This window comes from Musa acuminata, chromosome BXJ2-11 (genome assembly GCF_036884655.1).
Source record: "Musa acuminata AAA Group cultivar baxijiao chromosome BXJ2-11, Cavendish_Baxijiao_AAA, whole genome shotgun sequence".
NCBI classification, from domain to species: domain Eukaryota; kingdom Viridiplantae; phylum Streptophyta; class Magnoliopsida; order Zingiberales; family Musaceae; genus Musa; species Musa acuminata.
The window spans coordinates 29,568,164-29,582,317 of NC_088348.1; the positions used below are offsets into that span (position 1 = coordinate 29,568,164).

General features: G+C 39.9%; 1 protein-coding gene and 7 non-coding genes across 8 annotated transcripts; all 8 read left to right on the top strand.

Annotated features, from left to right (window-relative positions):
• Nucleotides 1-4,724: 4,724 nt before the first annotated feature.
• LOC135626711 (glutathione S-transferase 3-like) lies at nt 4,725-6,204 on the top strand. Its single transcript, XM_065132252.1, has 3 exons — nt 4,725-4,967; nt 5,080-5,128; nt 5,545-6,204. The coding sequence occupies exons 1-3, from the start codon at nt 4,821-4,823 to the stop codon at nt 5,994-5,996; spliced, it is 648 nt and encodes a 215-aa protein (XP_064988324.1). The 5' UTR covers nt 4,725-4,820; the 3' UTR covers nt 5,997-6,204.
• A 1,936-nt stretch (nt 6,205-8,140) lies between these two features.
• Nucleotides 8,141-8,244, top strand: LOC135628043 (small nucleolar RNA Z107/R87). Its single transcript, XR_010492769.1, has one exon. It is a non-coding gene; the product is annotated as a small nucleolar RNA Z107/R87 (small nucleolar RNA).
• Nucleotides 8,245-8,593: 349 nt separating this feature from the next.
• On the top strand, nt 8,594-8,697 carry LOC135628054 (small nucleolar RNA R30/Z108). The gene has a single exon (XR_010492778.1). It is a non-coding gene; the product is annotated as a small nucleolar RNA R30/Z108 (small nucleolar RNA).
• A 971-nt stretch (nt 8,698-9,668) lies between these two features.
• On the top strand, nt 9,669-9,894 carry LOC135628039 (small nucleolar RNA Z112). The gene has a single exon (XR_010492765.1). It is a non-coding gene; the product is annotated as a small nucleolar RNA Z112 (small nucleolar RNA).
• A 97-nt stretch (nt 9,895-9,991) lies between these two features.
• Nucleotides 9,992-10,143, top strand: LOC135628045 (small nucleolar RNA snoR2/U65). The gene has a single exon (XR_010492771.1). It is a non-coding gene; the product is annotated as a small nucleolar RNA snoR2/U65 (small nucleolar RNA).
• A 281-nt stretch (nt 10,144-10,424) lies between these two features.
• On the top strand, nt 10,425-10,511 carry LOC135628042 (small nucleolar RNA R44/J54/Z268 family). Its single transcript, XR_010492768.1, has one exon. It is a non-coding gene; the product is annotated as a small nucleolar RNA R44/J54/Z268 family (small nucleolar RNA).
• Nucleotides 10,512-10,626: 115 nt separating this feature from the next.
• On the top strand, nt 10,627-10,702 carry LOC135628050 (small nucleolar RNA snoR122). The gene has a single exon (XR_010492776.1). It is a non-coding gene; the product is annotated as a small nucleolar RNA snoR122 (small nucleolar RNA).
• A 177-nt stretch (nt 10,703-10,879) lies between these two features.
• LOC135628041 (small nucleolar RNA Z267) lies at nt 10,880-10,949 on the top strand. Its single transcript, XR_010492767.1, has one exon. It is a non-coding gene; the product is annotated as a small nucleolar RNA Z267 (small nucleolar RNA).
• Nucleotides 10,950-14,154: the final 3,205 nt, after the last annotated feature.

The following is a 14,154-nucleotide window of genomic DNA, read 5'->3' on the forward strand; positions in this document are numbered from 1 at the left end:
TGGGTTCTATTGTTGGTGATAATGACTATCGAGATTCCGAAGTGGATGATTATATTCTTCCATAAAAATTCCTTAACCTGCTTCTCAATGATTGATGCTAATAGTTCAACCTATATCCACTTTATAAAATAGCCAGCTCCAATGATGAGAAATCATCACTGGCCCAAAGCTTGTGGATAAGGTCTGAGGATGTTCCTACCCTAGTGGGTGAACATTTGTAATCGATTGGACTTAAAAGGGACTATCAGTTGATGTTGTATCTACATAAATCTTTGGCACATATCATATTTTTGGGTATAGGCTATTATGTCCTTGCATAGTGTCGACTAGTAGAACTCTTATTGAAGTACCATGAAGATGAGTTCATCTACCAATATGCTCCGTGTAAATACTCTCATGCATCTCAACCAACACCCTCTTGGCTTCTTGACGTGTTAGGCATTTGAGAAATGATCGACTAAACAATTTATGACACAAGCGATCATTAATTATGTAATACTATGCTTGATGATGCTTAACTCTCTGAGTCGATATGGGGTCCATCAATAGTGTTCTATCAGCATCTCAGTGAGGTACTTTGCCATGATTGCATCTCGGGCCTCACAGTTCCACTTTACTTGGTTCATGACTAGCTATGAGTTATTGAATATCATCAGGTCCTAGACTTGATGCTCTTAAATGAGTTAAAGCCCTAAGAGAAGTGCATCATACTTGGTTTCATTATTAGATATTTTGAACTCAAACCAAGAACTTATTCAAACATTTGTTTGTTCAAGCTTTTTTGGACGAGTCTAACATTGCCTAAATCCAAGGTGACGGAAATATCCACAAATGGTGTTCATGCAGGTGGGGTGTGCTTATTAACCTTGGGCAAAGGAGTAGTTAGTTTTGTAATAAAGTCCACCGGTGCCTAAGCAACATTTGAAATGTATTGGATATTGAACTCACTCAGCTCTATTAACTATCTTAACAACCGACTTGAGATATAAACTGAGAGAGAACCTGTCTAAGTAATTAGTCAATGATCACATATACAATATGTGATTAAAAATAGGGGCTATGCTTCCTTGTCACCAAGATTAATGCAAATGTGAGCCTCTCGAAAGGGAGGGTATCACTTTTTAGGTATACTCAAAATATAACGAACATAATAGATGTGCTTTTGAACTCCTATATCATCTTGTACCAATATCAAGCTGACAACTAGGTTGATAGTAGCGAGGTAGAAGCTTAGAGTTTTGCCCGAGGTAGAGGAAGTGAGATATGCAACTAGGCGAGGTGGTCTTTCAAATTTTCAAAGGCCTCTTGACACTCTTAGATTCATATAAAACCCTTCAGGCCTTATCTATAAGTGCTTTAATCAACAGTTCTATTGGTTTATTTATATATGCTTCAATCAATAATTTTATTGGTTTATGATGGATGATGGACTTAGCGAAGTCTCTTGGGTCTATAAGTGGTGCCTTAGATTGGACCATCATTAGTTAACACTAATGCAACTCCCTTGGATTGCTTCTCAATTATCCAATATTAACCCTCATTAGAAAATTTTCACCATATGATAGGTTGACATTATCTCTCTTGGTTTATTTAGTGTGGATTAGCCTATGATCACATTGTATGCACCATATTTAGTGTGGATATCCACCATCATGAATTTAGCTAGTATTATTTTGGAGCAATGCTCGTCTTTGAATATGATGTGTAGGTTCACAGTCCAACAAAACAAGATAGAGTCACTAGTGAACCTCGTCAACAAATAAGTCATAGGGGTAAGGTTGTTCGTTGATAATTTGAGTTTTTGAAAACGCATCGAAGTAGAAGATATTAGTAGAGCTACATATGTTAATCATGACCCTTTTCACTCGAGAGTTGACCATCCTCACAAAAACTACTAAGACATTATCATAATTTGGGTCGAGGTACTCCATTTATTTCTCATTGAAGGTTATCTCTAGGTTATTCTCCGTTCTCGAGTACTTTTCAATAGTAGCTCGAGCATAAGCCTTACAATTGAAAAAGTTATCTTCTCTCGAGATAGGTCCACTAATGATAACATCGATATGTCTCTCCACTAACCCTTGAGGTCGAGGTGAGGACTCTTGTTGGCTTCGGACGAATTGCCCGAGGTGTCCCTATTGTATGAGCTCCTAGGTCTATTCTTTCAAGTTGTGATACTCATTCATGTTATGATTGTAGTCTCCATAGAATTGATAGTATTTGAACCTTTCTCTTTTCGCTAATAGGGTTCATATCGGGTGAGAGTCTCTTAAGAGCCTTTTTTTTTATCTATATAAAAAGTTTAGTTATAGTCATATTTAGGAGGGTCAACTCATATTTAGGCGAGATAAATCGAGTTATTTGTTTCTCCTTCATTGTTGTGATCTTGGGGTTGGGGTTAATTGTGACTACTTTTACTTTGGCCTCTTGCATGGCTCCTTATACTTATCTGAGACTATTGTCTCGATGGTAATATATTAATTGACCTTTTGAAGTACCTTGGGTACAATCACTGGTGGTTTCTTTATCAATGATCAAAAGAGGTTAAAGGGCTTGAGCTCCATCATGAATGTCTATATTACAAGTAACAGATAAGTATCTACCATGCCTCATATCTCATTCATGGACCGAGTAATGAAGTTTGTAAATATTCTCAAGGAAATGAAGTTCAAACTTCCTTGCAAGTTGGCAAAAGAATCGATGAAAAGTGACTTCAAGCAAGTGTATCATTCTTGTGTTGAGCCCCTTAAAATGGTTGGAAAGGTGCGACATATCAAATCATTCGAAGTGTCATACAATGATATTTGGGCATAAAAAACTATAACATTCTCTATCGGGTCGGTACTACCATCGAATAACTCAAAAGATGAGAGATAAAAAGTTTGGTAGAATCGGTTCCTCCTAGATTTCTTAGATGAACGGTGATCGACTCATGGTGGGGTCGACCAATGCTTCCTCCTTTGATTGTTGGACCTCTCGTCATATCTCCTCCAAACGTCGATCTATCTATCACAATTAAATATATAGAGAATCGTCTATCAAGTCTACTAACTATGTCATTGATTCAAGCAGAATAAAGCACTATTGTGATATGCTAAATTTCACAATCAGAGTCCGAAGTGCTCTCTCGATCGACGGTTTGATAAGTCTCAGGCGCTCCTAGGATGTCGACACCACGTTGGGTCAAAGAATGTTGATGGGCATCAGTGCTAGTGGTGGCTGAGTAGGGGACCACAGTTAAACTGGTGGCATTGCATGTTGGGCTAACTAAAGCAAAAGTGAAGAGACAACTCGTATCATACTTGTTAGTGTCTGCACTTGCTAAGTGAGATTTAAGAATACCTTAGTAGAGACGAGTAAATGGCTCGGGGTTATCTTTGGGGGTGAGAGACTTGGGTTGTTGAATATACATTAGTATTACATCAACATCTGCGCTAAGATGGATGCGCTATGGAAAGGGTGGCTACTATCCATATTGGGTGAAAGTACTATGAGTCAAGGGCAAAGTATCATTACTTAAGTGTTCATTCCGAGTCTTGATAGTGAGCATTCCTATAACATGGGGTCCCCTTCTAACACAAAAAATATTATGAGAATATGTTATTAATGTCCTAGTCCAATGTGGTCTGAACCCGTGTGCGTAGGGGCTGTCCAAGGTATCTCCAAGGTGAAAATGTTGAGCTTTTGATGTGTCACATGTACGAAGATTGAGGCCAGGAGAGGTTTCCCGATCTGATTCATCCAATGCCCATGTTAGTAACCCGAGGTAGATTAGCATGAATGCAAGCGATCAAAAAGTAATCTCCCTTTTTATTATATTGAATGTGAGCTTTTATACCTAATCGTAAAGGAAAAATATTTTATGAAATATTCTATGGGGAGGTAGCCTTTAATTACTTCTAACAACTTTTCTTTGAACTTTTATGCATGTGAGTGACAAGAGAAGAACACCCTACAATCGTTTATCTTGGACTCTTATTCTTATGGGTAGATAGGTGGAGTGTGGTCTTCATCTTATCCTTACGTTCGAGACATTATATAAAAATCATATGTTGGATGATGATTAGCTTACAAAGTTCCTCCTATTAATACTAATACTAATATTTCATATATTCCATATTTTTATAACCTGTTTATCATACGAAATATATTATATTATTGCAAGTATAAAACATGATGACTGATCAACAATTATATCAACTGTGAGGACCAATCCATAAACAGTCGAAAGATTCTCCGGAAACAACTTGGTATTTTATTGAGCGCACGTTTCACGTGGTTTCATCTGACAGTCCTCCTCGACCCGACTCACGTCAATAGCTAACCGGTTGATTTGGTGCGCCGTCCGCCCTGTTCCCATCACCATAGTGCGATTACCTTCCCCCATTCCATAATAAATTAAAACAAATTAACTAATAAATTGAAAAAAAATTCAAGATTAAGGGATTCTTTGTACTCCTCTCCATGGTAAGGAATCATAAATCATGAATGTTTATAAGGTACAAATGACTTGCTTTGGGTTTTATTGATTTAGGTTGGATCGAGGTAACCTTAGACAGCAATCTGGTCACCGCTTTTAAGAGGGGGGTTTGCTGACAACGAAGTTTCCGAGAAATGCCCCTTAGTCCATCAGGCTGAGACGCGTGTCCCATCCGTGAAATGGTCGGCAGAACGTGCACCGCGACACTGTAGTGCGTGCAGGCTATTAAATGCCTTCCACTACTACCGCTTTTGGTGTCGAAGCGGCGACTTTGATCGCATCAAAGAGGGCGAAAGAGGCGAAGAGAGAGAGAGAGAGAGAGAGAAAGGGGGAGGAAAGAATGGGGGTTAAGGTGTACGGGATGCCGATGTCGACCAACACGGTCAGGGTGTTGGCGGCGCTGAACGAGAAGGGCGTGGAGTTTGAGCTCGTCATAGTCGATCTCCGCACCGGTGCTCACAAGAAGCCCGACTTCCTCGCCCTAAACGTACGTTTCCCTGTTCTTCCTTCTTCATCTTATTCTCCTTCGAATAGGAGGAATTACTTGTGACAAAAGGAAAGATCACAAGATGATTGGTTTGTTTTGCCGATTCATGCAGCCGTTCGGTCAGATCCCTGTGCTGGAGGACGGAGATGTTGTCCTTTTTGGTAACTTCTCATCCTTTTCCTTCGCCTTTTCTTCTCCTCGTGTATGCACTAGTGGACTTCTCTCATGGAAATGAAAGGCTCGAGATCAGATTATTTTATGTTCTTTTTCTTCGGTCTATTATGCTTTTATTTTGGTTATATTAACCCCCGATCTGTTTGTTCTAACGATTTTTTCGGATCTTGCTTGCGCGTCAATTGTCATGTTGTCCTCATCGATCAACGAAACTTTCCGTTTTTACCCCTGCATGAACTCGTTTTTACTAGTCCACACTTCCTGTGATTTGTTAATAACGAGGATTCCTTTTCAAGGGGGGTTTTTGGGAAATAAAAATATTTAAGTGGATAAAACGAAATAAAACAAGAACACGGTTTCCATGGCGGCGTGATGTGATACTTTGTTTCCGTCGGACCGCCAGAGTCGCGCGCGATTAACCGCTACATCGCCACCAAGTACGCGGAGGCGGGGCCGGACCTGCTGCTCTCCAGCGGCACCCCGGCGGAGCGGGCGGTGGTGGATCTGTGGCTGGAGGTGGAGTCGCAGCAGTTCGGGCCGCCCATCGCGGCGCTGGTGTACGAGGCCCTGATCAAGCCGATGCTGGGCGGCGCCACCGACGTGACCGTGGTGGAGGCGCAGGCCACGAAGCTGGAGAAGGTGCTGGACGTGTACGAGGCCCGGCTGGCCCAGAGCAAGTACCTGGCCGGTGCTGAGTTCACCCTGGTGGACCTGAACCACATCCCATACACCAACTACCTCATGAAAACCCCCAAGGCGAGCCTCGTCACCTCCCGCCCCCACCTGCTCGCCTGGTGGCAGGACGTCTCCTCCCGCCCCGCCTGGCAGAAGACCGCCGCCGCTATCCCCTTCTGATTCTTCCCCCATCTATCTATTTCATGTATTATGATGTTGGTACATCAGTGGGAGAAAGTAGTATCTCCCCCTGTTGCTATCTCTGCCATCCGTGGTTGCAATTCCTGTTCGGTGTCGTGCAATTTCTGTTCGTGCTCGAGGACAGAAATAAATAATGTGTCAGCAATGTAGACAGTTGACATCTGAAGTAATGTTGTTGTTTATGTTACGCTCCTTTTGTTTTGTATGCGTAGGGGAAAAACCACTCTGATGCCTGCTTTATTTCTAGTAGACACTTCTAGAAATAACCTTCATAGTTGCAAAAATACCAAAACCTCTATGACTCTCCTATTATTTTGCTCTAAATTTCTCCACTTTTGCAAGCTTTATAGTGTTTCTACCTGTGCATCACCTTTATAATATGTCTTGTTTTATATGGTTAGAGCGGAATGCCTTCTTTAATGTGTTCAAACACTAATAGGCTTGTTAATGCTTAACATTGATCACTGTCATTTTTATCTGTTGGTCTATGAATAGGGTACTCGTTAGAACCTTAAGGTATAGTAAAGCTTAGAATTTAGATGGTATGAGAACGCCGGAGTTCTGTTTCTTGGAAGTTTGCACATTTGTCTCTCAATCTCTCTGATGCTCTTATAATCGTGAAACATTAGTAGTGATAGGGCATATTATGGATTCCGTCACGAGGACATACCCCCGTCACGTCAACCCAAGTGTAGGGCCTCGGGAGGAAGACATAATGCCATGTCAGATGCGCCACCAGAAATCCGGGATAACAGTTGTCCTCCTCTCGCGTCGTCTAGCACCGTGCCAACCAACATCGCCGCAACAAGTATCGCTCCGGGAAGCTCGAGACGGCGTTGCATGGCATCGTCCCACATATCTTGGATGACGAACGTTCGAAGGTACACTCGTCGCTCGGGGAGTTGGACGTCGCGCGAAGGACGTGTATGCCTGACCCTAGGCACTATGATAAAAACTCATTGCCAACATCGGACAAGGGGCATCTGGAATATTAGCAGGCTCACTAACTTGATCTTTGGAGGAGCCTAAGTCGAGATCCTCCTTCCCATCCTAACTTAGGCCAGTGCGTAGGAATTCGATGGCGACAAAGGTGGACGGGCTCGTTGAAGAGGTGCATCCCAATCAAATCCGACCCGATCAGGTGAAAACCTCATCCTCGAGATGGCCCTGGACATTGCTAGTCGGATCAAGCCGTACCAACCCCACGACCACATCATAAGGTTCACCACCAAGTAATAGCAATTATTTAAATTGTCTCTATTTTTCCTTTTAATATTCTTGTTCGATTGGATATTTAAATATTCGTCTAATGTCTGATTTTGACTATCTATCACGTCATTTCGACCAGGGAGAGAAAACATTTGTTTGGCTCAATAAATGGTCACGAGTTTATGTTAATGTAAAATAGATCACACAAGACAAATTATCGTTATCTTTATACACATTACTTTTATCTTGTAAATAATTAAATAAGAATAAGAAACACCAAATTCGGAAGGAACCAAACTTGAGGCGGTGATTTGATTAGAGTCAACAAAATCAAATGACTAAAAGACAATTTCCCCTTTTTTATCAAAGCAATTCAATTTACAACAAAGAAACCAATTTTAATGAAACTGGGAAGTCTAATTAAAGCTGGAGAAACTATTTACTATACGAGATTGGGATTCACATCCAACGGCTAAGAAAACCTCCACGGCCAGTAGATCAGGCGCCGAGTGCGCCTTAAACCGAACCGGTCCACAAGATCAGAGTCCGGTCCGATTCGATTTATGTTTTTACGGCTATCAAGTTACTTGGTTCGTTTCTTACTTCACAAAAAGCAAACCAACGGCCGGATCGACCAACTAAACCGGACCGACTACGGAAACAAACCCGCCAAACCCTAATTCTTCTCCTGCGTCCGCCCGACTCATTTCCGATCCGAAAATCCGCCGCCTCTCTCCATATGCGCAACGGAAAGGCTAATTCTATCGCTATATATATCTTGATCCCTGACTTGCTTCAATCGTCAATTTCTCGTGATCCTTTTAGGTTTTGTGTTTCCGGCCACTGGTTTCGTGATTCTTTTAGGGTTTTTTTCTGTTTGTTGTTTTTCTTGTATTGATGTGGATTGAAGATGAGGCTGCTGTGACGACTCAGGAATATTCAAGCTCAACAGACCGGATTGCAGGTCTCTCTTTGTCGAGGGATTTGTATGTCGACTATCCCGCTGACCCGAGCATTCTCTTGAAAATCCACGTTCTTTTCTCTGTTTTGATGTGTCTTACTTGTTTGTTTTCTTGTTCCTGCGTCTCTCATCGTCGATTTCGTTTTTGTTTGATCTCGGGAAACCAGATCTAGGGTTTTATCGTGGGTACGTTTTTTATCGGTCACACCTGTTTCATCACAAAACTCCTGTGGTGGGTTTTGTAACTGCTTGTGCATCAACTTTGATTCCTTTTCTCCATCGTGGTTGTTGGATCATCCGGCATCGAGGTCTCTTTAGGTCGAGGGATTAGATTTTCTTCGTCGTCTTTGTTGAGATTTTTGATTTGTTTTCTTTTTCTTATGATGTTCTTTTGATTGGGCATGGAGAAGTCTGCGATGAGGATAACAGAGCTCCCTCTTCTGAGATTAAACATTGAGGACGCTCGCTGGCAGAATCGAACCATTACAAATACTCGCCGCCACTGAGTCATTCTTCTCCACATTTCTCATCCACTATCCATCTAATGCATTACATTTTTTTAACTTCTGATTCTTATTCGACCTTCGGTTTCCACTTTTTTTTCCACTGAATAAATGCCTTTACACCACGAATTTGTTGTTGGGGAAGAATTTTGGCCGTTCACCATATGATGAAAGCTACGTAATCTTAGGACACCTTCCTACACTGCGCAAGTTTATCCTTGGGCAGTGGATGAGAAAAAAACACGAATATTCTGATGATGATGGCCTGTCTGAACATTTTTTTAAGGGTTTAATAGTTCGGTGATCTATTTTATGTAATTTACGATTCTCGAATCTATGTTCTTGCATATCTTATTATTATATACAGTGAAGAACCTTGTGTAGGCTGCCTTGATCATGTTGCTATAGTAGTGATGCATTTTGCTCCTGTTTGATGTAAATACATTTATAGGATGATTTGTAATCCTGTTTAATTTTGCATTCTCGATCTTAAAACTACATTGAAATTCCTGGTGTTCCTTATCTGGAAATTTGCATGCTAGTGTTCTTCATTTATTTGAAAAAGGGATTCCTTTTAAAAGGGTTTCTGCATCAGCTATGATGTTAGACTGATTAAGTTGGAATTACCGGCTGAGGTTGATAAAACCGTTGCATGATGTAATTCAGTTATCTGGCTGTCTGAGACTGATGCTTTTTTGTTTGCTTTTCAATTGAATTAGAAAAGGTTTTCATAGACTCGAAAGCTTTATTTTTTGGTGTTTGCAAAAAAATGGTAGAATGCTTTAATGATTCAAGTAACTAATTCCATTTCTTTGCATGGCCTTCTTTTATTATATTCTTTGGTGATATTTTTTGCACAAATTTTACTTACATTCCTTAAAATTGAGTTTTTATACTTAATTCTTGAAATTTCTTCGTAGGAAGTGACTTATGACACTTATAATCAAGTCTATAATGTATACAAAAATCTATGTACTTAGCCCAATGAGGAATTAATGACCTCTTGATAGGAAGTGCCGTATGACACTTATAACACCAGTTGTGCACACATAGTCTTTTCCTATTTCTTTTCTCTTGATGTTACCCTCCTCAAATCCTTTTATAGGTTTGTGTTTTGAGGGTTCTCCAAAAGAAAGATCTATGGAGTTCAGAGGGCTTGTGGTTCGGCTGTGTGTGTGTGATTTTAAATGGGTCACTGAGGGCTTTTATCAACACATTAGCATTACTATCCAGTTTGTTGGTCTTTAGAACCCTTCCTTTTGGAAAGCATAGTCTCCATTGATCTTCTATTTAGCATTATAGGCCCGATGCCACGTCACCAGTAGCTTATGCATTGACTGGTGATGCTATGATCTGGCCAAGATCAAGTCCTGGTTGGACATTTTGCATGCTGATAGGAACCTGTGGATAAGATCCATGTTCATCCACGGAGCCGATTTCTGCAATGACAAATGTTGTTTGGTTTCTCCTTAATATAATGGTGATACTGGTGTGGTACCATATGCTACTGGTCTTGTATCGAACTTCAATTGCTGGTGAGTTTTATATGGTGTAAATTAACTTCTACAGGATCAGAATATCTTGATATAATAATTATTTATTACTTCAACCTGAAAGGTATGCTGAGAATTTTCATTAGGAACATGAAAGTCATTTGTTTGATATCTGTTTGAAAAACTGTCCCAGTAAATGCTTTTTGGTTTTATTTAAGATTACTGGGATGAAGAATGTCAATCTGCAAGTGACGAGGAAGAAGACAGGGACATCAGCACTCTTTATAGAGAATGATGACTTGGTCTATGGGAATCTCTCTGATGCTGAAGATTGTTTCCTCCCTTTCATCTGTTATGTTTTTTGGGTTCCTTATTGGTTTATTTATAACCTGTGTTTTTTTGCTTGTTTTGCAATTTATTGTATTTGCATCTTACAATCCTTCTGCCTATGATGCATAAATATGCACGTATTATCAGACACGTAATGTTGATATATGAATTGTCACTACCACTGAGGCAGACGTCATGTTATTCTACTGAGATAGAATTTTCTTTTCTTTTATTTATTTTCTTGACAAAACACTTATATCCCTTCATCATTTCAAAGATCACTCTATCCTGTGCGTTTATCATTTCAATGATCGCTCCTTTATGTGCATTTATCATTTCGAAGATCACCATCTTCTCCATGATGAAATAGTGCCTGTGATGGCTTTAAATATACTATGAGTAACCACAAAGATTAAAATTTTATCTGAGGCACAAATCTCTATTGTAGTTTATTTGATTATGTTTTTATCGATACTCTATTCATAATGAGAATATCAACTGTATTTTGTTTTCTTATGATGTTATTTCTCCTGTGACTCGACAATTGCTTTCTTTTTATAAATATTGCTTACCTATTAGTGCCTGTGGTTCTAACTTCTTTGTAAAATAGTAAGATTATTGTTAAGTCTTAAATTCTATTTTCTCTAATAAAACTCTAGATAAAAATAAACACATCTTTATTGCATCATCTAAAAATCAAATTTAAGTTTTAATGAACGAATTTTAAGATTACCTTATTTTTATAAATATACTCATAAAAAACAAAGTAAATCATGCATCATTAAGAAAAATATATTTGTCAAATCTTAAGATCGGTATCTGATAATTATTTGACATTAAAAATGCATTGATGGATAACTAAAAATTCGTTATCCTTTGAATAAATATAAATAAATGTTTGTGATGTTTGTTGAAAACATCACAAATAAATATAAATCAAATTATTATCACTTAATGATTCTCATATTTAATCAATTCAATCTACGTGCTTGGCAGGAGGGGGAAGTGAACTTCATATCGGCTGTACAAAACTCAAATATGATCGTCTCGCGCATCTTACAGCGCGAAGCGCCACTCGTTTTCCGAGATTTGAACTCACGTTACAACGGGTCAGACCGGTCCAAGTAATCAGATTAAACCGGTCGATCTCCACTAACGCAACCCAATCCATAAGCCGGCTATCTTCTCCTTCGAACGCCGGGTGGACTCGCGGATCAAATGGCTATAATCACAAGCTCGATGATGACGATGGTGATTGAGCTAGTAATTAACTACTAATTGCTCTACGGAATGGCATCCTTGTAATTAACTACTCATTGCCCTAATAATGTCACATATCTCCGCAATGCGAGCGAAGCAAGCAGTGCGCCATGTAGCAGAACTGGGAGCATTGCCGACTCTCAGAATCGCCCTCGCCGCTTTCCTCGTCACTGCCATCTCCGTCGCGGCCACCTTGGAATGGACCCCCGCCTTGCACTTCGCTGTTGCGGGTATCGCCCGGTAAGTGAGTTCGAGCTCAGATCGGTAGCGAGCCGTCGGATCCTCTAGGCCTTGGGCCACATCCGCTACGACGCGCGACACCGTCCCCTGCTCCCGCCGCGGCGCCTCCTAGTACAACTTCCGCCCCGTCGCCGAGGCGAACCCCTACTCCGACGGCTTCTCCGCCATCACTCGAAGCCACGGCAGTTAGGGCTCCCAGATCTCGCCTTTCCGTCTCTTTTCGCTTGTTTCTTTGGCGTTCTTTCGATCAAGTTGGTGGATTGGCTTTCAGCTGCAGCTCGTTGTCATCGGTGCTTGTCGTTGTAAGTGAATTACTACGATCATCGGAAATATTCGAGCTTGAAATTATCGGTTAAACGACACCTCGAATATACATTTTTAGTGCAATGAGATATCTGTATTCAATATTATCTAAGATTATTATTTTTAAGCTTTTTCTCTTATTAGCCAAAATAGATGGTATCAGTCAACAACTCAACTACCACCAACTCCCATCAAAGTTTTTCGACCCAACATTCGATATAATTTTTAAGTATCATGTTTTACATATTATGTAGAAGTAGGTTTAATAGTCTCATTTTGGTTGACTTATTTAAATATAGATTGTATGTAATTATTACGTATAAATAAAATTATCTAGAAACAAGCAATCCATCAATCATTTTAGAGGTTTTTTAGCTGCATAGATTATGTGAAGTGTCAACTAGCATAGCACCTAGAAAGTACTCGGGTAGTACATGGGTGGATTAGCTTTTAGGGTAGTGTCTAGGGTTGATTCATTGTCTTGTTCCATAACAGTATCATGTGGGCACTTGTGGGGACTTTTGATCATGGAAGATCAATTTGGATTTTTTATTACACGACAATTCTGAGCTTGCAAAGTTTATTTTTATAATTTTTATTAACTATTAAGTGTTTGCTGAAATGACTACTTATAGATATCAAGTTAAACGTTTTTTCCAATTCGTCTTTTCTTTTGTATGTCATTAAAGGATCATAAAATGTTTCGGGAAGGTTGACTCTTTGCGAAAGGACACGCAAAGGTGTCACATGATTTAAGTAAAATTAGCTAAGTCCATGATATATGGTATCAGATGTGAAAAGAATTTCAGCAATAAAAAAGTAAAGTGTTGGTTGATCCTACCTTAGGTCGATTGTTGTTCACCTAAAAAAATTTAAGATCGGCTAATTCTAGCAAACTTTTGCCTCTGGTCTTTGGAGTTGTTCGATAGTAGTGCTAACCTAACGGAGCACATCACAATCTTTCATGCCCAAATATCATTGTATAACACTTTGGATGTCTTGTTGTGTTGCACATTCCTGAATACGTAAGAGTCCTAACATGTGAATGGTCTGCTCGCTTGAAGCAACTTTCCATCGGTTCTCTTGCTTATATCATGAGGGAGTTCGAACTTGACTTTCTTGAGAATTTATACCCGTGGCCATTGGTAGCAATAGTTCTCGGATTCATGTAGGAGGAAGAAGAAATGCTCACAAATTTCGGTTCACGAGCAAGAGGCATGCTAGATTGCAATCTATCATTCATAATGCAGACTTTCATAATGCCCTATCACCTCTTCTTATCATTGATATAAAGACAATCGATAATTGTACTATACGCACTTTAAATGGTTAATTAATGTATCACCACCGAGGTAATGGTCTTTAGCAAGTGTAAAATCATGCAAGAGGTAAAATCATGCAAGAGGCCAAAGTATGAGTGGCCACAATCAACCCTAGTCCTAAGGTCACCGTGATAAAGAAGGATTGAATGAGAACTTTTCTATAGATAAAAGAGAATTGGTTCTTAAAAGATCCTCACTCGATGAAGGCTCTATTGGTGAAAAGAGATAAGTCTAATTACTATCGATTCTACCATATTACGATTACGACACAAAGGATTGTCGCAACTTGAAAGAGCATATTGAAGATCTCATTCATCGGGGACACTTCGGGCAGTTTGTCTGAAAGCATGGGGAACCCTCACCCCCAACCTCAGGTGTCGATAGAGAGGCAGATTAATGTCATTATTGGTGGACCTATCTCGGGGTAAGAGATAGCTCATTAGGTTGTAAAGCTTATTTTTGAGCTATCATTGAAAAATATCCAAGAACGAAGGAAAACCTAGAAATAACCTTCAA